The sequence below is a fragment of the Rhinolophus hipposideros genome (assembly GCF_964194185.1).
Source record: "Rhinolophus hipposideros genome assembly, chromosome: 23".
NCBI classification, from domain to species: domain Eukaryota; kingdom Metazoa; phylum Chordata; class Mammalia; order Chiroptera; family Rhinolophidae; genus Rhinolophus; species Rhinolophus hipposideros.
In genome coordinates this window covers 15,162,502-15,186,640 of record NC_138069.1, presented here as the reverse complement: position 1 = coordinate 15,186,640, position 24,139 = coordinate 15,162,502, and the positions used below count along the sequence as shown (strand labels likewise).

At 39.1% G+C, this 24,139-nt stretch overlaps 1 protein-coding gene across 1 annotated transcript in view; it reads right to left on the bottom strand.

The window, feature by feature from the left end:
* Nucleotides 1–7,294: 7,294 nt before the first annotated feature.
* Nucleotides 7,295–24,139, bottom strand: part of UBE2D2 (ubiquitin conjugating enzyme E2 D2) — a 48,347-nt gene continuing 31,502 nt past the window's right edge. Inside the window, exons 2-7 of the mRNA XM_081034824.1 lie at nt 17,950–18,013; nt 15,042–15,073; nt 14,885–14,962; nt 14,692–14,797; nt 10,300–10,393; nt 7,295–8,950 (exon numbers count right to left, since the gene is read on the bottom strand). Of these exons, the coding sequence (XP_080890950.1) occupies nt 8,905–8,950; nt 10,300–10,393; nt 14,692–14,797; nt 14,885–14,962; nt 15,042–15,073; nt 17,950–18,013 (420 nt within the window). The 3' untranslated portion in view covers nt 7,295–8,904. The remainder of the gene's footprint in view (nt 8,951–10,299; nt 10,394–14,691; nt 14,798–14,884; nt 14,963–15,041; nt 15,074–17,949; nt 18,014–24,139) is intronic.

The window sequence follows — 24,139 nt, the reverse complement described above, 5'->3', positions numbered from 1 at the left end:
CAACCCAGGGAGTGTGTGGAAATGACACCGCCAGGGCGGCGGAGATCCCCCCTCCTGACATTGGCTGGAAAGTGGAGCAGCTCGTCAGGGACAATCAATGGCGATCGATCGCTGCACGGCTCGGGCGGATGGTGCGGAGGAGGGGCGGCGGGCCAGCGGGGGCTGAGGTCAAACAACACACAGACCCGCAAAGGGGAACAGCAGCACAGAGGGGTCACATGGACATACAATCCGTGCAGGGAAACACCACTATGGGCCACGGCTATCACAAAGGAGGCGCACACCACATCACAACAGTCTCTACACAAGTCACGACACAAGGGGGATGGGGGTGGGTCAAACAAATGGTGCGCATGCACACACACAACGGGGTCACACTACCATACAGTTGGTCACCCTGTATCACACAACCAGTTCACCCCGTAACAGGGCCTCAGACCACCACCACTGATGACCCTACACCAGACACCCGTATCACCAGGGCACAAAATGAGTCATAAATCCCACTAGCTAGTCTGAACCCCACAACAGTAGGGAGTCACATACTCTAGCTGCACAACAAAGTCGCATAACAAAGTCACACAACAAAGCAAAAAAGTCACACAGCCAAATTACGTACATCATGACCACCATCATTCAAGGAACACTGTCACATGGGCCTCACACTATGCAACAATATAATGGTGGCCCCATGTTGGCAACACAATGGGATCAAGAGCCCAAGTATAGAGCAGGGCCACGTACTCCCACCAGTTGCACCCCAGCAACTAAGACACAGACGCAGCTGTTTCACAGTCCCCAACAGGAATGTAACATGGTACAATAAACAAACACTGTGGCACAGGCAAACCAGGATTGACTCACAGGGCTCTGATAAAACCAATGAACTCTGCAGGTGAGGAGCTTAGCATAGGGCCAGGCACCTGGGAAATACTCAAAACATAGAGGGTCTTGGGGTCATTATTAATATATATTAGTAAGTCATATCAATATAATGACTACCATCAATATACACCATAACCTACCATTACACACCTGGGAAACACAACTGAAGTGTCACAAACACAACTCACTGCTGTACTCACCACATAGTGGCCACACATTATCACTTCCCCTAAGTACACAGCCATATATACTCTGGGACTTTGGTGGGAAAAAGACCCCCAATCTCTCACCAGGTGCATAGCTACTCACTCCATATCTTGCCTTTCACAAAATTGTAGACCACAAGGCACCTCCTACCCAACAGCGATCCACTCAGTTACCCAGGGTCCCAGAACTCACATAAGCTCCTTAAGGACCATCCCTAATCAGCCGCTCTCTCCATCCTACCATTTCCCCATACATAAACTGAGGCATCAGTTCCAGAGTGCTCAGCAAAGCCTTCCCTAGTCCAAATTCAAAACAGGAAACAGGGCTGGCCCCTGATTTGAGCCATCGCCCCCCACCCCCATTCCCAGTGGTACATGTGCAGGGCCAGACCGCAGGGCCAGACCGCCATTCCTGCAACACACCCTTATAGGCCACTCCTGGGGTTCTAGCTGATGGCCAGCTGGGCTGTAGCCCTGACTTCCTCCAATTAAGGTCTGACACCCCCCCAGGGGCTTCCAGGGATCCCCTTGCAACCACAGAGCTCCCCCTAAGGGTTCCACCTGTAGAGGTTTTCAACATCCCCTAGTATTGCCTGGTTTTGTGACCTTGGCTAATTCCCCAGCCTTTCTGTGCCTAGATGCCAAATCCTGCCTGCTGATCCAAGACTCCCGCACCCCACCTCCACACACTCTAAGGGGAGGGGGTTGTAGGACCACTAGGTCTGTGACCTAGAATAGGGGAAGCAAAGATCCTGGGCTCTGGGCAGTGTTACAATTACCCATGGATCATCCCTTACCCTCTACCTTCAGGTGGGTCTGAGAAACATATGGGGGAAGTCTGGCCTCCCTCCACATAACCCCTTACCTCATGGCTGGAGGCAACTCTTCCTACCACGTGCGTTAGGCTTTTATTCACCAGAAGGGGTAGCTGGACTCCCTTTTTGTCCCCCAAGAGAAGCAGAGGAACAGACAGATCCTGGGCAAGGACACAGGCCTGCCAGGCATATCCACCCAAATGCCTACCCATTTTGAGTACACTCTCGCAGGCCTTGCCAAGCAGGTATATGAGCAATGGGTCCCAAAAGAGCCCAGACAGCCTGCTCCAAGTGCCTGGGTATCCCAGGAACTGGTCCTACTCAATGAAGGGCAAATCTCTGGCTTGTACAGGAACCCAGAAAAGACATCTCACGGTCCATGCCTCCCTCACTGAACCTTAAGCACCCACAGCCACAACACTTTGATAAGGCTAATTCCCACCGAGCATTACCTATGGGCTAGGTGGGGAGCCAAGTGCCCATTTTCAGGATGAGAAAATCAAGCAAAGGAGAAATAAATTAGTTGCCCAAGAATATACAACTGAAAAGTCATGGGCCTGTGATTCAAACCCAGATTTGACTCCCGTTCCTCAAAGGTTACACAGCTTAGGCTCACACCCACATGCATAAACACTAAGGAATGTTCATACTCACAATTCTCACACTCTCACAAGTTCCTGCACACATGGGCAGCCCCCTCCTGCACACACACACACAGGCAGGCCTCCACTCTCCCACGCCTGAGGCCTGTCAGCCACATTCTCCATGGTTCCCTCCCTCCAACAGGGACAGGGGCAGGCAGAGAGTCCACATTCCCGGGTTTCCGCCCTGACCCTGACCGCCCCCCTCCCCAGAGCACACATTCCTCCTGCTGCAGTCAGATAACCAGCCCAAGAGGGAGGCCTGGGAGAGAGCAAGACATTCTGGGGACCAGGCTGCTGGCCCTACTACTATGCCTAAGCATAGCTTTGTCACCTGTGTCTGCCATGGTAGGAAGCTAGCTTTCCCTGCAGGGAGCCCCCACTTCTTATTCCAGGGACTTTCTTAGACCCAGAGCTTCATACCCCAGAAAGGGCTCTCAGACGTCTCCCAACTCACCCTTTGGATGCAAAATCCCTTATAAAGTTAGGAAATAGAGCAGGACCTAGACAATCCCAGGAGTCCCTCCCTTCAGTCTCTCAGCAGGTGAAAGCTGGACTCCAGCACCAATAGCCCCTAGGCAGCTTTTCCCATCTGGGGGTAGTGGGGGTTAATTCTCACAACTCTGCTTGGGGTACAAGCCACTTGGTGAAATTAACAAACCTGGAGCTATTTGCACACCCAGATGGCCATGTCTGGAATTTCAAAGAATTCCCCAAGAAGAGGCAGCTGGCTCTGGGTAGTGGGCCTGGAGGTTCACAGCTGTTGGGCTAGAAGACTGGGGAGCCTGGGGCCCCAAAACACAAGATAGATTGAAAATGACAAGGGAAGAACACTTCCCAGGCCCTATCACCGGGCCCCAGCTCTGTTCCTCCTGTCCCCAGGACTCCATCCCTTAGGGTATGAAAAGTCTCCTCCAGGGCTACTTGGCTAGGGTCACAGGGACTGCTTGCCTTTGGGGAAAGACAACAATGGGCATCAGGCAGAGAGCCGCCAGAAGTGAGACCCCCCCCCCACCGCCCGTTCACATGAAGCAATGGACAAGCCTTTACCGCCATATAACCTGTAGCCAAGTGGGCAAAGGCCCTGGCCTGGACCCTACTAACCTGGTCCACAACATGGGGATATGGTTATATATCAATGGGGAGGAGAGAGGGGGACTTGTGGCCTGACACTTCTGGCAAGCCTTGGGCTAGAATACTAACCTGTTCCCTAACTATGATTAAAGTTGTGATGGAACCTGAGCTAGGCACTGGCCCTTCCAGTTTTGCATAAACTGTGAACAAAGCCAAGCCCAAATAGGCCTCCCCACCCCAACAAAAGCCCCTCTCAGTTTCTATCCAAGCATCTGACCACTCATCTTGGTTGTTATAGTTGTGGGTCGCCACTGCCCTCTGCTGGCCACTAAGGCACTAACATCCACTCAGACACCAGCTCACTCCCTACCCAAGCAAATGCACTTCAAGTCACCTCCTCCATCTGTAGGCACAGAAACTTAAACCCATCTGTCACCTAAAGTCTGGGGGTGTCAGGGGGCAGGATAAGCAAGGACAAACCCAGGGACACAGTGTGTCAGAGGAGAATCACAAAGGAATTCTGCCACCCTACCCAAAATGTGTATCTGACACTTCAGAAGTGCCGTTTCTATCCAGCTGGGAGGTTAAGCTTGCATTCATGGAAATAGTACCTGCCCCATAACCCGTTACAATGCACCAGAACCTCCCCTCACCCCTTCTCTTACATCCTCTCTTTGTCTCCTCTAAAGGAGGGCCAGGTTGACCCTCCTTTGGAGATGACCTGGAGCCATCATCCTTCCAAGAAGCTCCATTTCTCTGCCAGGTTTGAGAAAGCTTTGGTTCCCCCGGTTCCATCACATTGTAGCAGGTGACTGGGTGTCCTCTGAAACAAGGACAGCTCCCCTCAATTCTTAGTGCAACACCCTGCAAGCACCCACACCTTTCAAAGATGGCAACAATGCTGACTGGAGGGAGAGGAAACTGCCCCAAAAGACCTAACCAGTATGCCCCTTAATTATTTGGGGGAAGCTCCAGACTCCTCTGCTGTCAGGTAGCCTAGTTTTGTCAATTATCTCAAACATGGTCCATCTCTCTTACCCTGAGGTGGTGCTGGCTCTGGAGCCAAAATGTCGGGTTGTATTTGTGAGCTGTTTATAGAAACCTCCAAGTCTGGGGGTGCCAAGGAACTTTAGAGCTTCCAAAGTTTCCCTAATTTCCTATGGAAAACTTCAAAGCTGAGAAAGCTGGCAATTTAGGGAGTAGTTGGTCTTGAGGTCAGCAAAACTAAACCCTCCCTACTCACACTTGTTCTCTAGGGGCGTACCCCTTAAGAGTCAAGATTTTTCAGTACTTAGGAAGAAATTCGAACAGGAGAACAAGTGGCTCAAGACAAGGAGAGAGGTGGCTGGGAAAATGTTAGCTACCATCCCTCATATACTTAGAAGTCGGAAAAGGAGCACCAAGGTTGACACTGCTCTTCCCTGGACAGCAAACATCGGAGGCATGACCCAGGCAATGAGTGGCTTCTTCTTGGCCTTTTCAAACATGATAAACCATTTGCTTTCAGAGTACACTATAGAGGAATCAAGAGCCCCAGCCCTGGAAAAGGCCGTTCTACCAGTAACAACTTATACAGGAGGCTAAAAACAAAAACCCCTCAAATGAAAACTATTAAGCTGTGGTCTTGGTGTTAAGATATTTATGTAGCCCTACTATCTGCTAAGAGGCAGGTTACACTTTGCCTCTGATCAGGTACAGCTCCACAAATAATTCACAGATGAAAAGTGATCACTTGTTACAAAAATGTCTGCCTCTGCCTCAACCAGCCCAGGAGCAGTCAATGAAAAAGGGCAAAGCTGGCTGGTGATTGTGTTACACATTCAGCCACGATGCCCAAGGCCTTAAAGGCTTTAGCAGTCAGTCCCAACCTTTGAGCTTTCCCACTTACATTAACATAAAATATGGCAACAATGGGGAAACGAATATTATGAATATTTACCATCCCATGGCCAGTTTTCATATTTCTAAACCCATCCCTGGAACTAGCCTAGAAATATTCAGAGAAGCCTGAATACCAACCACTTATATGAGTGGGGGCTAAGTAAGGTTAGGAAAAGGCTTTTAAGGAAAGCTTTTGTGGGGTAGAGAACTCAGAGCTACTTTTCATTTAAGTGCATACATAACATAAGGAAAAATTAAATAGAGAACAGGCTCCAAAAGTGTCTCCATGGAAGTCTGTTTTCTCTCCTTGGATGTGTATGAATGTATAGCTCACTACTTTCACTGTTATTTTCATATTAAAAATCTGTTTTCTCTTGTATAACATCACACCCATCAAAATAACTCATCACTTGAAATAAAGTGTTTCACAAAGGGAATCAAAAGAAGGTAATGAATGGGGTCCCTAACACTAGTGATAATTTTTTGCAGGGGGAAATAAAGACACTTATTCCTGAGTAGGAAGGAAGAAAAGATACCTTCATAATTCAGAAGACTCAGGAGCTGAAAAATGTTCTCCTATTAAAAAACTTAGCCACTGGGTGTCAAGGGGTACCGTACAGCAGACTGAGACAAAACCCAGTTTCATCTTAATTGCAGACAAGGGACAGTTTATAGGCATTCCAACTGTAATTTAGAAATCATTTCTCCTGTCAATCTACCTAGGGCTCAAAATAACTCGTTGAGGCAAAGATGACTCAAAAAGTGGAATACTAGAGCAATTGGAAGTGGAAAAAGAATGCCTCTATTGCTAGATCAGGGCATACATATCCTTCTCTCTATAGATCTCCCGGCCACTCCTTACCCCAACAGGCCTCCTTCCAAGTCTTTGTACTACCCAAAGTGTAGAAACAAGCAGGACAATGGTACCTTTGACCATTGGCTAATGACAGCATGCAAATATCTGAAATGATGTAGTTTCACCAAAAGAAACTGCTCCAACTATAACTTGACCAAGCATTCCATGTTATTAAGAAGCAAAGCAAAACAAAGGGAACCCATGCACTTGACATTCCCTTGTAACCACTGCCTCACCAAGATAATCAGGATTACTGCAAACAAGCTTTCACATGTGATCAAGCCAAGACATTCCTGTAATAAGCAATGTGAGCCCAGGTGAGAACCATCCTGACACACTTTTTTTGTGATTGGGGAAAGTGGCCTCCCTCACCAAGCCTTCATTCTGGCCAAGGCATGTGTATACAGACTGAACCAAATTAATATGCTCCATACTCAAATGAGCAAGACCAAACTACACTCAAGGGCCTAATGTTGTTTGTGACCATGTAAACCCTTTCATTCAGCACCTGCACACCAGGGTGATGGCTTTTATTTAGCACTTAAAAATACTCAAGAGCACTTTTGTGAAAATATTTACATTATGACCTAATAAATGGGAATGAGCTGGCTGCTCTCTTAAGATGACAAAGAACGGGCTTTCAGGCTCTGTGCAACTGACCCATAGCCAACACTATAGTTAATAGCAAGTCAAAAATTGATGAATTCCCACCTGCCCATGATACTGAGAATACAGGGTAATTTTAGGTTACAGCTCAATTCTAACTCCTTTCCCCACAACTATTAACAGTCAAACCTTCTTTGCAAAGTCAAGAATGCCAGAAATGCTAATAAGTAGCCAGCAGCTCAAATGCAGCACTTTAAGAGGTTTCAGGTTGTATCACATTTTAGTTCCCGCTGGAGTAGTGACACTGAGAGATAAGACAAGTTGAACAAGTTTAAAACCAAAAGCAGTGGACATTTATTCCTCAGTTTTTGTGCAAGAGTGTAAAGATGCATTTGAAAGAATCTGATGGCTAGTGGGCATCAGCCATGGCCTTCAGGCTGGCCTGGTTTACAATTAGATTAAGAGAAGGAGGGGGGAAAAAGGTAACTTGCCTAGTTCACGCGGAGGATGTTTCTGGCAAACACAGTTGTTTACAAGTTTCAAACTACATTTTACTAGAGTCAAGGGAAGACTTCAAAAAGCCACATTACAGTACAATTGAAAATTGGATGAACATCCTGTAATGTTAGTGCAAAGTAATTATGTAGACTCCCCAATACAAGATTGTGCTCATGTTTCTCAGGTTTGGTCAATGTTGCTTTTACAATCACAGAAGCTTAACTTACCAAATAGCAATGCCTTTATTTTATGTCCTATGTACCAAGAGAATGTCACAAGGTTTTGGTGAAATGCAGCTTAGTTTCATTAATAAAGCAAATTTCTTACTTAGTTTAACAGTCGTTTTCTTGGAATACTGCACATGGAAAAGCTTTTAAGCTTAGGCCCCTATCTTAGTCAATGTAATTACGTTCAAGGTACCTTTTTACTCTGTAAACTGGAATTGTTTCATGATTTTGAAATGCACCCAGTATAAATGAAAACATTCCAGGGGTGGGGGAAAATCCACCACTAATCTCAGCTAGGTAAAGTTCTTAAAATTAAAAAGCCTATTCACACCAAATTATACGTACCGACGGCAGTAATCAGTTTATTACACAGATTAATCATTCGTGAGCGTACAAGCTCCAGAGGAGCAACTGGGTCTTTAAATATACACAAGTATTTCCATCAAATGAATTTTCACCCTTACATCCAGACAGACCTAAGCAGTTAAAAACATAAGAAAAATAAGAGCTATTAGCTATGTATTAACTGAGAAACCACATACAAACCAAAGAATATGGAAGAGAGAGAGGGGCTGAAAGGACCAGGGTTTAAGGGTGGGGAGATGTTAAGAGTTGGGAACAAAGCCCATTACACTTTATGTACTAATAGCTCCAATCCATTTAAATGTTGACCAGTTTAAACTTAGACCTTAAAATACAGGATGTGGGTAGAATTTAATCTGGTTGGTCAAACTTTCACCTAAGACAGGTCCTTCGGAATAAAATGAATACAGAAACAGCTTCGCATTCTTCGCCTTGCTTTTCCTATCTGTTTTGAATTTAAAAGGATTCCACTTAAAAACAATCTCCTACAAGTCAGTAGAGTTTTTCTTCCCCATCCAAGCACACACCATACCCACCACCCCTCACCTTGCCGTTATCCAAATTTAAGTCAAAAAGGAAAGCTTTTAGTCTCACACCTAGGTTACGCCTGGAGAACTGGCTTGTCACACACACACTTCTCTGCTAGGAGGCAATGTTGGTACAGAAGTACAGTATTTCTAGTTTGTTGTTCCAAGTATGTACAACACGCAGCACTGCTGTATCAGGTAAACATGTGCACAGGGGAAGATGAGGCGTGAGCTCATAGAAAGCAGTCAAATGGAAATCAAAAGGACTTTCTCTTTCAGAGTTCCCCTATCTTTATCTGTAGAGGTTATCCAATAATTTCTTTAATTACATCGCATACTTCTGAGTCCATTCCCGAGCTATTCTGTTGTACCTGTACACACAAAGAGAAGCTTAGCTTAACATAGGTGAGGAGTCAGAAGGCAACAGATTTCATTCATTATCCCAGCTAGTAACTTGAGGGTAAAAATATACAGTACATTGAAGTGAAGCCATCTTTTTATTCCAAATTTCTAATAATCATTTATTCAATGACAGTGGTAACAAGCTGTTAAAATGTGAAACAGTGTCCTGTAAATGCTACTAATAGAGGATCCTGATTAAATTTTAGTATTTGCTGGCGTATCCCTATTCTATACTTGATTGACCTATTTCTAAGAAAGATCTTCAACCTTTGTTCATTTATTTGGAGTTATTCAAACTATATACTTCTATAGTATATGGTTCTTGAAATCATATACTAATAGTGATTAAACTGATACAATACTTTTCTCTGTCTCAATAAAATAACTAGTTCTGTCAGAACTTATTTTAACAATTTGGTTGCTAAAATGAATGAGTTTATTGCTCCAGAAGAACATTCTGGTAGTAAAATTAGCAGGGCAAAAGGCTCTACAATTCTTTGATTAAAAAAGGGATGCAGGAAATTTCTGCTGAACATTATACCACCAGAATGGCTTAGGAAATACCTTTTGGTAGGCATTCATGCCCACAATTCTAGATATTGGACAAAACAGTTCTCAAAAAAAAAAAAAAAATTATGTGAATAAATTCACAAACAGAAAAAAGCATGATCTAATTTTATTCTGAATGCAGCCAGAAATACATGACTACAGATACTATTCAGACCTACACACAGACAAAACTAAACTAAAGAACCAATGCTGTAATAATCCCCCATTCCCGGTGTAGCTCCATTTAAAAATATTTTATCTATATGCCTCTCTCATCCAATAGAATTCAAATAATTCTTTAATCCTTTATATGTTAACTTTAGAAAATTATCCACTCTTTCCCATCTACTTCCTCCTATCTTGCTGAATAATATACAGAATAAAAAAAGATTAGCGCACTTTTAGTTGCTATCTCTTTTGATATTTTGACCATTCTTAATAATTCATAGTATAATTCTAAGATATGTAAATTCTACTTAAGTTTTGTTTTTGAAGGAAATGTGGGGCTTTTGTGTCTTGTAGCATTTATTCACATTCTTTTTTAGATTATGCCAAATGGTAGGAAAACAATTTCCTATTCCCAAAAATAATTAGAGATAGTATCAGTATCATCTACTTATAATGATACTCGATGCAAATACTCCTCTTTCCAGTCCCCAGGGGACATATGTAAGTATCTGACCCACACCCAGCCCTTAGTTAAGAAATATTTGAGACAAACATCTCCACACCCCACTACAGATACTTTTCTGTCTGAGGCTGTACTTACTTTTCTCTATCTGTTTTGTAGATCCGAGCAATCTCAGGCACTAAAGGATCATCTGGATTGGGATCACACAACAGAGAACAGATGGACAAGAGAACTAGAATGAAAAAAACATATAAATTAGTAGAGAATAAAGCAAAGGATTCAAACAAACATAAGATGACAATACCTAAGAATATTCTAAGAATCTATTTATGTTGTAGTGCCTAGAAGCTTTGTAAGCTCTCCCTAACTTTATAGTAACAGTAATCAACAAAGATTCTAAGATTTCTCTATGCTTAAACCCTTCAAGAAGTTTGCCCAGGCTGGTGAAGTGACTTGCCCAATGTCACTGGTTAGTGAATAATTAGAGTGGAATTAGAATCCAGGTCTTCCAAATCCCAGACCAGTAACACATCTCATAGCTCATAAAGGTCAATTTTTAGAAGCCCATGTTCAGGGATAAATGACTTTCAACATTCCAAAGACAACCACACTACTGAATGTTCTTAGTCAGAAATGACAACCATGAAATCCAATAATCACTGCTTTTTCAATGGCAGGTACTACATTCAGGGGCAATGGAATTGTTTTATTTTCAGTTGAAAACAATTTAGTCTAAGAACATAAAGACTAGTAAGTTGCCTCCAAATGGGGCTGCTCACACTTACTACAGAGGCTACAACATACTTCTACTGAGGTCTCAAATTCTTTTCAGTGATGATTTAGAATCTCATCTAAGCCATTTCCTTAGTGACAACCTGGAATATAGCAGACAAATCTCAATAGTACAATTTCCTCTATTAAATTTGTTGTTAATTTATGCATGCCTTATTGAATGTAAAGCAGCATCCAAGGCCACGAAATACTTAAATAAATCCAGTGGCCTCTGACACACTGAAATAAATTCCAATCCTTCTATTCTGACGCTAACAGAACTTGGCTCTAATGTTCTGTGTAGCAAGAGACAATGATTCTGATCCCATTTTACTCCCAAAACATCAAATTCAGCAGGAAAAGGATTTCTTCATTTTCCTATCAAATCTATTCTATAGAGATTAAGGGCTTTTGAGAGGTGAAGAAAAGTTTATGTGCCCTTTATCATTCGATTTGTTAACAAAGAAGCTATTTCCTTGCCTTAAGAGTATATGGAAAATAAAAAACATCAGGAAAGATGTTTTCTGACTCTTCATTCCTGTTGCCCACAATTCTGGCAGATGGCATTCCCAAAACATCTTCTCTTCCCATTGTCAGGTGTATCACCTGATGCCCTCTTCAAGCACAGAACATTCTAACAGCAATTAGGAAAGATTTCATGTATTTCCTGGAAATGACAACAGGGAGTTATAGATTTTTGAATGTTCATGAAATTACTAACTATAGAAAGAAGAAACTTGTCCAGCCTATCAAACTGGCAAGAGTACAACTGATTCTTCACCTAAAATTAGACATACTACTAAATTAGTATGTTACAAATTTCCTTTATTTATAATTCCAATTATTCCATTAAAGCTACTTTTAAAAGATAAATTTTAAAGAAATAACTTGTGTTACTTTCTTTCCAGGAAAGGAAGCCAGGGTGGTGGTTATCTGGACCTGGTGAAAGGATTCTTAACACACTACTTAGTTCCTTTAATTTGAAAAAAATTGATTTTGGCTTATAATGTACTACACCTTCTTTCGCTGTAAAGAGAGTAACTCCTATTTCTACAACCTGCATAGACTCTTCACTGAAGTGACTACATTTTCATTTATGTATACATTCTTCATCAGCATATACTCATTTTCATTAGTGTCATAACCCACAATCACTTCCAATTCTAAAAACATATAGTCAAGGGACTTTATGGCACACTTATCTGCTTTTTTAGGTTTTCTTTATATTTAGTTATATACTCAACATATATACTCAAAGTAGACAGAATTTTGAGTCAAAATTATTGCCATTGAAAACAGACTATGTTAAAGGAATAATATCACACATAGGATTCAGGCCTTTCGTAGAACTGCTTGCCCATACATTCAATTTACTAAAGGGAATCATTAAAACATTAAACCCAGATGTATTGATATAATCAAATTCAACAAAATGGCACTGCAATTATTTTAAAAGATAGCTACCCAGATAGAGAAAACATAAGTCAAATTAACGAGCAACCCTTATGATTTAGAATAACTGAAAAATCAACACTAGGCATAGGAGGGGAAGAAATAAAAAGCTGTCTGTGGTAATTTCAGCTATCTAGATCTCCCCACTCCCCAACTCTCTCTCTCTCTCTCTCTCCCACCTCTCTTAGTCCAATTACTAGATTTATTTCTCTACTGCTACTTGGTGAAGGAAGAGCAAATAGGCCAGGAAATCGCAAGAACAGCTATATGAACACTTTCACAAGTAGCCCGTGAGCGGCAAGGGACCTACAAAATGAAAAGGGGCCACTTATCTGGAAAACTATTTCAATCACAAATTTTAATGTGGTCCTCTAGTTTTTCGTTTTTATTTTTGCCTAGGACTCCAGAAATTTAAATTTAATGCCCCAGAGTTTTTGTTTCCTTTAAAAAGTTAATTTATCAGAACATACGTCTTATCATAGTTATAAAAGTTATAACATGACAAATATGTAACATGTTTTCCAATAGTGCCTTTACCCAAGTTATTTGAGTGCCTACAAGGAACCAGTTAATTGTGCATTTTTAATTTTTTAATATTCATGACCACAATGAAACAGTTATCATTATCCCTATTCTATAGATGAAAAAAACGAGAAACAGGCTAATTCGTCTTATGCCTCGTACAGTAATAGGTGAACGTGATACCTGAATACAGGCAGTTGGAATTGGAATCTATGTTCTTTAACATGAAACTATCTTGCCTCGTGTCTAAATGTATGCATTAAAGAAATTATAAAAGATAGAAAAATGTTTTTGTACACCAAATTTCACCACCCAAATACCCAAATTGTCTTTCTAGATATTTAACATGCTTTCCTATATAACTCAAGTTATAATGTATACAAATTTCTTTTCTACTTTTTTCACAGTATTTTCCCATTTTTCATCGTATTTGTAAGGATCAATACTTTCAAATGCATATGCTAGAACTAATTTATTTCTTCCTCTACAGTTGGGCCTGTAAGTAATTTTTAATTTTCAGAAATAACACTGTCACAAATGTACTTGCTCACAAAGCACTTTTTTTAGCATGGTTGTTTAGCATAGCATGTAAATAGCAAGCAGATTTATTAAAAGAATGAGAATACACTCACAAAATGTGGTAGTGGACAGGCCCAGAAGGAGAGCAACTGCCTGGGGTTGTTTTCTTAATATAGAATTACTGGGTCAAAGGGTATTAATTATTAAATCTCATCTCTTAATACATACTGGTTTATACACACTGTGCTTCTGTAGTATTATAAATACTCATTTCAATGTACTCACCAGCATTTAGTTCTTTTTAAAAGGTATTTGTTAATTAAAAAGGTAAAAAATGGCAACATACTTTAATTTTTATTTCTTAATTTTGTTCCTTTCTGTCCACTCATCTGTTGGGATCTAGGTGGTTTTTTTTTTTCTCGTACTGATTTATATATGTTCTTCATATTTTATTTATTTTTATTTATTTATTTATTTATTTATTTATTTATTTTTAAGGAGGGTGCAGCTGACAGTGGCCCATGTGGGGATCCAACCGGCAACCTTGGTGTTATTAGCACCATGCTCTAAACAACTGAGCTAATCAGCCACCCCTGTTCTTTGTATTTTAAACATATTTGCCCATTATCTATTTGCAGCCTACCCCTTGTATTTGTATTTTGACAACTTTAATTCACTTGTGATTTCATTTAAGTATGATATTGAAGGGTTGTATAATTTCAAATCAATACAGAAGATGTTTATTACCTATCCATTCAGTTCACTGATATAAAAAAATGCCCAACGTACTCATGCAATTAAGTCTTAGAACTACTAGATCTTTCATCACAAAATTAGTGACTAATTTTCTCTACATATTTACACACACACACACACACACACACACACACGACTTCATACCAAAATTTGTTAGTATGCTTAAATAAAAATTTATATTAAACTGATCATGTTAGGGGGTGAAATCTATTCCTGATAGGAAGCTAAAGACAAGTGCTGGTGAAACCTTAAAGAGTCTGACTATGAATCCACCTGTACTTTGTTCTTCAAGACTTTCCAACCTAATGCTTGAAGAGCAGAATAGACGGAGTAGTCACATCACCAAGGGACACCTACGCTTGAAAAATCCAACTCTCTTCAGTGGTCTCAAGATCTAATTAGAATACGAGGGACTGCTACCTCCTCTGAAAAGGAATATGAGTAATTTTTTCAAAAATAACCTTAAAAATATAGTTGCTCTATCTTGATATCAAATATCCATTCCATTACCTTTTGAAATAGTTAGTGCTGGAGACCACTGTGACCGTAGAATGTCAAGACAAATGCTGCCATTACTGTTAATATTTGGATGATAAATTCTTGTTGTAAATGCAACCTATAGAAAAAAGAAAAAGAACTTTGTAAACTGGTTTATTAGTATCATAGAAAACACATTAAAAAACAGTTGCCGTATCTCAATTACCTTAGGTGGTTTGAAGGGGTAATCTGTTGGGAAATGAATTGTCAAGAAAAATACTCCACCCTGATAAGGACTGTCATTCTGTTGAGAACAAGGAAAGTGGTATTAAAATGAGTAAATTACATAAACTATTTATTCTGAAATTAATCTGAATACTTACTGGCCCCATTATTGTAGCTTGCCAATGGAACACTGAAAAAGAACAACAAAAAAAATCACCATGAAACAATATCCACACTGTACCCACATCATAACAACAGATCATTCCCATCTAATCCCAGTTCATTTATAAGCCATATGATGAGTCCTGAGCAGGATGAGGAATCTAAATCAAGTTTGAGTCTGAAGGGAGAAAAATGATTAGCGCGGTCTAGCACACTGATAGGGTGATTAATGAAAGTATTTGGGCTAAAACTTGAAAATTCACGTCAGAGAGACAAAATTCTTGATAAGGCCCAAAGTTCTACTTTTAAACAGGCATTTCCTCACCTCAAAGGGCAAAAAAGAACCAAAAGATTCAACTCTTTGACATATCATTTCCCCAACACAATTATATATAACATATTCCTTTTATACTACTGGTATAGAGCAGACATGTGAGGTCAAGTAGATAATACTCCTATTAGGAAAGAATGGTTTTTACAATGAGAAAATATTTCTAAGAGCTCTAATTTCTAGGTCTTTAGAATTACTGGTCCCTCAATAAATAAAGAAAACATTAGCTGAAAGCCCCAAGATTGATTACAAGCTCTAAGGATAATACAAATAAATTATAAAGTTGTTTAATAATTACATCTTCTCTTCAAACTACAAAAAAATGTTTGTTCCATTCCAAAGGTGGTGTCACTAAGTACACTACAGAGACCAAAAGCCAGTCACTTGTAAGCAAGCTATTTAGCACTTAACATTCATACCAGGATCTGGGCAAACTAAGGGAAGTTGTCACTGAGATTACACGTGAACAACCCAAACCAACTAACTCTTGTCACAAGGAGGAAATGTGAAGACTAAGAAGCCACATGAAAATCCACCGGGATGTCAATCCAAATCCTTCTGATCTCCTGCATGAAACTGTCCTTATGGTTCGTTTGTTCCTCATGGAGGCCCGAACACACAAACAGCAGTTATTTATTAGTAATGAAAAATGAAGGAGAGGAATTGCTGAGGCTCCCCTTCTTAGATTACCCATTACTAGCACTAAGAAAAATTCTCATAATTTCTGACAATCAACTTTTTTTGTGTATTAAGTAGCTAAGGAGAAAGTCACTTTGATCTGGTATCTTCATCAAAGGTCCTATACAAGACTCCTAATTTCCTGTTAAAAGAAACAAGGAAGTCTCGCTCTGTTTTTCATCACTGTGTTAAAAAACATGATTCCAGGAAATAAAACATACTGATAACTGGAGTAAACGACCCCAATAACAAGGCTGAAAACCCTATTAGACAAAAGGAGGACAAAGCCACAGGTCAAGGGACCTGTTTTAAAATGGGTCTTGTTCTCCCACTTAATCCTCTTATGTTCTTTAATTTTGTGGCAATAAATGGGAGGATATAACTATCTATACCTGCACTCTTGATCAAGACTGCAAGAGTCAAAAAACATAAGGAATAAGAAGAAAGCACTTAGGGCCAGCTGGTGGCTCAGGCAGTTAGAGCTCCGGGCTCCTAACTCCGAAGGCTGCCGGTTCGATTCTCACATGGGCCAGTGGGCTCTCAACCACAAGGTTGCTGGTTCAATTCCTCGAGTCCCACAAGGGATGGTGGACTGTGCCCCCTGCAACTAAGATTGAACACGGCACCTTGAGCTGAGCTGCCGCTGATCTCCCAGATGGCTCAGTTGGCTGGAGTGCGGGCTCTCAACTGCAAGGTTGCTGGTTTGACTCCCACAAGGGGAGTGGGCTGGCCCCCTGCAACTAGCAACGGCAACTGGACCTGGAGCTGAGCTGTGCCCTCCACAACTAAGATTGAAAGGACAACAACTTGACTTGGAAAAAAGTCCTGTTCCCCCAGTGAAGTCCTGTACCCTTTCCCCAATAAAAAAATCTTAAAAGAAAAAAAAGAAACCTGTGAGTCACTACTCTCGATAAGCTAGATTCACAAATATATTTAAAAAAAAAAAAGGAAGAAAGCACTTAGATAATATAAATATTGACATATTAAAAAATTAAGTTAAATTTTCCATTAACTATTTAAGTCCTTTTTTTTTTTCTTCTGGGTGTTTTCAAGATCAATCCTTTTCTTGTTTAAAAATATTAACAGATTTAAGAAGTTACTAGGAAAATTTTAATCAGGACAAATTATTGGCTAAAGGTAAAATACTTCTTTTTTTGTGATGTGTCATTGTTTTAATCTATATACTTCTCTTACACGTTTCCAAGCATGCTTATTTTTTCTATTTGCTGTTACATTTTTTTGGTGTGTGAATTAGTTTTGTATTAAAAAGCAATCTTGTTCAAATATCTTCCTTTTAAAAAAGGCTAGAAGATGGTATAAGGGGGGAAGGCTAAGTTGAGACAAATGGAACAAAAGGAAAATTATTATCCAACATGTGCAATAAGATTTAATTACTTTAGACAGGATTAAGCAGATAAATTGGACATTAAAAATAAACTGTACCTGTCTTCACAACTGTGTGCCAGTAGACAAACAGACAGACGCACAGACACACAGAGACACACACACACACACACACACACACACACACACACACAAAATCATCCTAAGTATTATCTTAAAGAACAATACTTAGTTGTAGGTAAAAAAGCTCAAATATTCTACCCTAGGAAACTACCCAGATGTGGTAAAGGATAGGTAGGAAGGGGCCAGAATAATTACGTAGACAATATCTGGCAAAAAAGGTTCAAAATGTAATGAACAATACGGAAGATGGTGGGATACACGTAGAAATGTATCATTCACTGGAAAGTACGGTCAACACTGCCTCTTCTCTATAGTAAAATTATCCTTCACCCAAAATAACCTTGAGAGACGTATACTCCGCAGTCCCAGAGTTCCCTAAAGGCAGATTGTTATGCTGTTTTACTTCACCATTTCTTTTAAATACTTACTATCATCTCCAACAGGACCTGCTGAACACTGTGCTGGGGGGTCCCGTGCCAGGTCATTCAATTCCTTAAGAAAGGAGAAAGAAATGTATTCAACACAAATCTAACTTTTGTACATTAAGAAAAATTTCACCACCAACATTCTCTGTCCCACCAGTAAAGCTCTTTTAGGAGCACTCCTTCAAAATCAGAGAGGGGTAGGTTAAAGTATTTTAGATTCTTAAATGCAAACGTATGTTTAAAAAAGTAGATAATTTTTGCTTTGTTCAGAGTTTAGTAGGTAAATATAAGGAAGGTAAACATGATTATGTACTAAAGAACCACAAAAACTTTTAAAAGTAAAAATGGCACTTACTAGTTTTCAAAAAATATTCAAGGCCAGTTTTTCTACCTCAAAACTATTAGGTTACACTTGGGACAAGCTCTTGAAGTCATAAATGTTCCAAATTACACAGGACCATCTGACAAGACGTTGATATGTTTTCAGCTGATATCCACTACCAGAGCTCCAAAGGGAGTAGGAAAAAATCTTTTAAAAGGATACATTAAAAAGGCTGACTGAAGTAATAAAATCCATCATAAAGTTTTATAATCAGAGATAGGTCAACCTGTAGTAATGCTCTACAACCAGATGCCAACTTCTTAGCTATTTTAACTAAGAGGCCCCAAACTTGAGATGTGTTACTAGGTGGCAACGCCTGAAAAAACACGAGGCAGGAAATCATACTATATTCCCTTTCCTCTTGGCTTGGTACTTGAGATAAAATCAAGCTCTAGGGAAGGATTAGTTTTAGATTTTATTTTAAAACTACAACAGTAAAATGTAATATTTTTAAAGTAGAATAAAAATTATTTAGAATCTTATTGAGTTAAAGGTATGATTTTAATATTCTAATCAGATACTTTTTAACTCACAGCACCATAGTTATTTCTGAAACTCCTTTCCTCTGAATTAACTTACTCAACTAGTAATTTGGTACATCAATTACAAGCTTGGAGGACAAAGCATAGAAATACAAAAATAAAGTTTTTCTTTTTAAAGTGTTGGGATTGAGATAAAGATTTAACAGTATTTACTTTCTCAAGTATCTCAGTTTTTGGATTTTGTATCTCTACATCAGAGAATCCTTGCCCATCTCAAGAAAAACTAACCTATATACAGTGCCCATTCCCAAATGTTTGTAATACAGGTCAGTATAAACAGGAATGCTTGCTTGATTAAAAAAAAAACACAAAAACTAGCCATTTCTTTTGACTAATATAGCAAGATTGCTCTTAAAATATAATTTGAATTGAACAAGCTACGCTGAAATCCTGCCATGTTCATTAAATGAAATTTTACTTGTGATTTATCCTTAGTATTTTTTTTCTTGCTCCTTTCAAATTAAGTCACCGTTTTCCATGCTGAATGACATCAAGGTTTAAACCCAAAGCTAAACTTTATTTAAGCTGAATATAAGATCCATTAGTCCATTTCATGAGCCAGTATTGCATAACTAATTTAAAAAAACCTAACCCAAACTTAGGCTATTGGACATTTAACACATTCATTCAACACTTCCTTGGTTCAAGGCACCGGAATGGATTAATCTCAAAAGCATAATGCTAAGTGAAAAGAAGTCAGACATAAAAAGACTATGTTCTATGTGATTCCATTGATATGACATTCTAGAAAAGGCAAACTTATACTGACAGAAAGCAGATCAATAGTTCCAGGGCGATGGCAAGAGTTGGAGGGGATTGATTCCTAAGGGACATAAAGAAAATGTGCAGGTGATGGAAACGTTCCGTATGAGGACTTTGCACAACTGAGTATATATTTATCAAAACTCAAACCGATAGTTTAAATTGAATTTTATTGTATATAATATATATTTCAAAGCGGTTTATTTTTTAAAAAGCATATATCCAGGGGTGGCCGGTTAGGTCAGTTGCTTAGAGCATGGTGTTAATAACACCAAGGTTGCCAGTTCGATCCCCACATGGGCCATTGTGAGCTGAGCCTTCCTTTAAAAAAAAAAAAAGGCACATATATCCATTCATCTTTACATATGCATAAAATATCTCTGAAGGGGCCGTCCTGGTGGCTCAGGCGGTTAGAGCTCCATGCGCCTAACTCCGAAGGCTGCCGATTCGATTCTCACATGGGCCATTGGGCTCTCAACCACAAGGTTGCCAGTTCAACTCCTCAAGTCCTGCAAGGGATGGTGGGCTCCGCCCCCTGCAACTAAGCTTGAACATGGCACCTTGAGCTGAGCTGCCTTCCGGGTGGCTCAGTCGGTTGGAGTGCGTCCTCTCAACCACAAGGTTGCCAGTTCGACTCCCGCAAGGGATGGTGCCCCCTGCAACTAGCAACGGCAACTGGACCTGGAGCTGAACCGCGCCCTCCACAACTAAGACTGAAAGGACAACTTGACTTGGGAAAAAAAAGGCCTGGAAGTACACACTGTTCCCCAATAAAGTCCTGTTCCCCTTCCCCAATAAAAAAAAAAATAATTCTTTGACGCTGTATAGCCCCCTTGTTTCAAGGTACATAGCAGAACTAGTATTTGTAAAGATTTAGGGTTATAAACAACTTTGATTCCCTTCATCTTTCCTAAGTGTTTCTCATCTTAGTTCAAAATCTTGTATCAATTAATTTGAACCTTCCACAAACTTTTTAAATACATTTCCTACTAGTATCTTTTTTGGCTCAGGAATATGATTTGCAATGAAGATATTCAGGGATAATAACAGTGCCTTCTATTATTTTCTTATGAACATCTATTTTCCAAAGGATTAGCCCTTACTTAAAATGAACCACTAGCAAATAAAATAGAACACTAAAACCTCTGAAAGCCTCAGATTATTTCTGTATCATAGCATTCTAGCAAAAAGAAAGAAGTATTCCTAATTCTTTGAGGGGAGGGAGTCCTGTAAAGGTGATGCAGATTTTCCTTTTACTGTAGCCCTAAGTGCTCAAATTAGGTCATTAGTTGGTAAAAATTAATGCTTCTATTAGCTATTTTTTAAGTAACTCTTTTCCTAACCTTTACAATTATGAAACAAAATACAGATGGCACGGAATAAAGATTTATTTCACCATTTTGGTCTTCACGCTGTGGGATAAAGTGAAAAGAATAAGGTGGGAACATAAGAGGTTAATTTCATAGAAAAATGGCTCTAAAGTCAAGTTTTTAGAGTTCTGAATATTGCTATACAAATGTTTGTATCTTTGGTGGTGATAACCAGGATATGAGAAGATTTAAGCAGATTATGACTCACAGAATTATAATTTCAAAGTAAGAAGAAATCATCTAGATCAATTACCAATTTTATAAGACAACAAGATACAAAATACCTAACTCAAGGAAGATATTAGCAATTAGCAGAGTAAGGATGTAGTGTTCCACTATGCCATGCTTCTTTAATAGTCTGGATCTAAAATATTAGAAATATACAAGTTAGAATGTCTGAGAACGTATATGTTGCCCAGGAAATTAAGCTGAACCTCCTTTAAGATGACTGGTCAACTGTAAAGAACGAACAGCTAGATCAGTTGTAGTTCTCAAAACTGAGGTCCTGGAATCAGTATCACAAGAAAACATTAGAAATGCAAATTCACAGGCTCCAACCTGACCTATTGAATCAGAAACTCTGGAGTGTAGCCTGAACAATGTGTTTTAACAAACCTCCCAGGAAATTCTGGTGCACAATAAATCTTGATTACCTTTACCAAGTTAAGCACCAGAGACAAAAGGCAATGACAAAAAAACTCACTGCTAGCAAGACTGGAAGGGAAGGTGAAAGGCAAAATGGTAGCACAAAATTAAGAAATCAAGAAAGGGGTGAGATTTGGAAAGATAAGGTATGTCCCATGTTTTCAAGACACATGGAAGGGAAGCAGCCTGTCATTACCATAGTACTGCATTCCCTTGCCCCAATCCTGTCTTATATGAGGGTTGCAACAGATGTTAATTTTTATTACCTGCTTATGTGTCCTATACAATACCTGAAGCTATTTTTCAAAATAATTGCTAAAATATTTAAAAGTACAAGTTCTTAAAATACAGGAATTATTAGTAACTCATAGTTATAGATGAATTTGAAAGAAAAGTAGTATTATAATCTTTGACAATTTCAAGTTATAGAATCTCAAATTATCTGGCATTTAATCTCTTGGCACTCTCAAATATTTTCTATTTTCTCTTAATAATGCTGCCTTCTATTTTAAAGACAGACATATTAATGGAAACATGGCAATATCAATCCTTCCCTGAACTGAGTATAAGCAGATTTGGTTACTTCATTCAAGATTAGTCTGTACTCCTTTCAAAAAATGAAAGTCAACTAAAAGTATAGAATATACCCACCACAAAACGTACCACCCAGCTTTACCAAATCTTAACATGGCAATGTTAACTTTGGGTCTTTCAGATGTCCCGTGTCTTATTTTCAGGGAAACACGGTATATACTTACTAATTGTGCACTTCTCTTTATATTTATATATGATATCTCACTAAAAATAAATTTATTCATAAAAAATAAAAGTCCCCTGTGTATTCTTCCTGAAGTAATGATTACCCGGAATTTAGTGTTTATCATTTCCTTGTATTCTTTTATACTTTTCTGTGTCTATAAACAATAGTCTTGTTATCGTGTTTTTAAACTTTTATTTAAAAAGTATTACATGGATGTATTCTTCTGTACGTTGCTTTTCCCTCAACATACTGAGATATTTTTCCATGAAGATACACAAGTAGATCTAGTTTATTCCTTTTTAGTGCTGTTTATTTTGCTAACTTGATGTCTAAACCACAATGGTTCCTTTCTTTAGTTAATGGACATTTAATGTACTTTCTATTTTTCACTATTACAATTTTTTAGTAAATATTCTCATTTATTCTTGTACACGTGAGTTTTTCTAGGTAAACACTTCTTCAATTTAAATAGAAAAGAACAACCCCTCCACACCTCTTCTTAACCATGTAACAACGCCTTTTATTAAGTACGTATTTTTAAAATTATTTTCTCAGTCTATACCCACTGGCAAAAAATAAGTATACTATTGAATACACTGGAACTTGCAAACTTGATCATGGCCTAGAGAAGGGAAAACAATCCCTAAAACATGCTTAACCAGGAGGCCAGTTCATGTGCCAACCTCTAAGAACATAGAGATGAACATGACCTTACCCCCCACCTGAACCATTCAGGCCCAGATCAGCAGCACATTTCTCGCCAGCAATGATTAAATGTCCAAGAAGACTTTCATAATCATCTAATACTACAGAAATATGGGATATATATTTCTTGAGTATCACCAGAAAATGTGTGGGTGCCTGAGGGGAACCCCTTCTTCTCACCAACTCTATAGTTAATGCTTCATACAATTTATTTGCTATTTATTAAACTGAAGTGCTTCCGTTATTAAAGAGGAATTTTGTTCTAAATGTCCAAGTGGATGGCTATTTTCTAAGTTTATTAAAAATAAATAATAAATAAATAAATAAATAACTCTAGGTGTCCTTCACTTGGTTCTACCAAAAAATGGCATGAAGATCTTTAGGCTGCAAATATTGAAAACTAACCATCTCACACAAGTATATTAATGAAAAAAAGTTTCCAAAAGGATTATGATGGTTATTCTATAACCTATTTATGTTCTTGCTGATATCTGTAGGGGCAATAGGCAGAATTCAGATTTTCTAAGTCTTAATGTTCTTTGATGTTTTTTCATTATTCTGTTCTTAGGGTAACTTTAAGCAAGTCATTCAACTTCTCCAGATCAGAATTTTCATATTTGTAAAACAAGGAAGTTAACCTAAATTATAAGTTGACACAGCATGGTTTGGTTATAGGTTTAGGGGTCAAATACTCGAGAAGTTTGGGAAATGTTATAATCCACATCGTTATAAGAATATTCAAGGTTCTAAGGAAGTCCTGCATAAAGGAAACACTATTGTTTGAACTCAGCACCAGGCTTTGCCTTTTTCCTTGGCCCATTCTTCCTACGCCACTGTCCCCATCCAAAATTTTATTTTCACAAAATGCCTATGGGAAAGTCAGAAATAAATCTGAAAAAAACAAGAAAAACATTTCTTTATCCTAAACAAAGAAACGTTACTGTTTTATAATAAAAGCCTTTCAAGCATGACAGAGAAATCTACATAACACAGCTAAAACTGTCCTATACTTCTCACGTCTGTATCT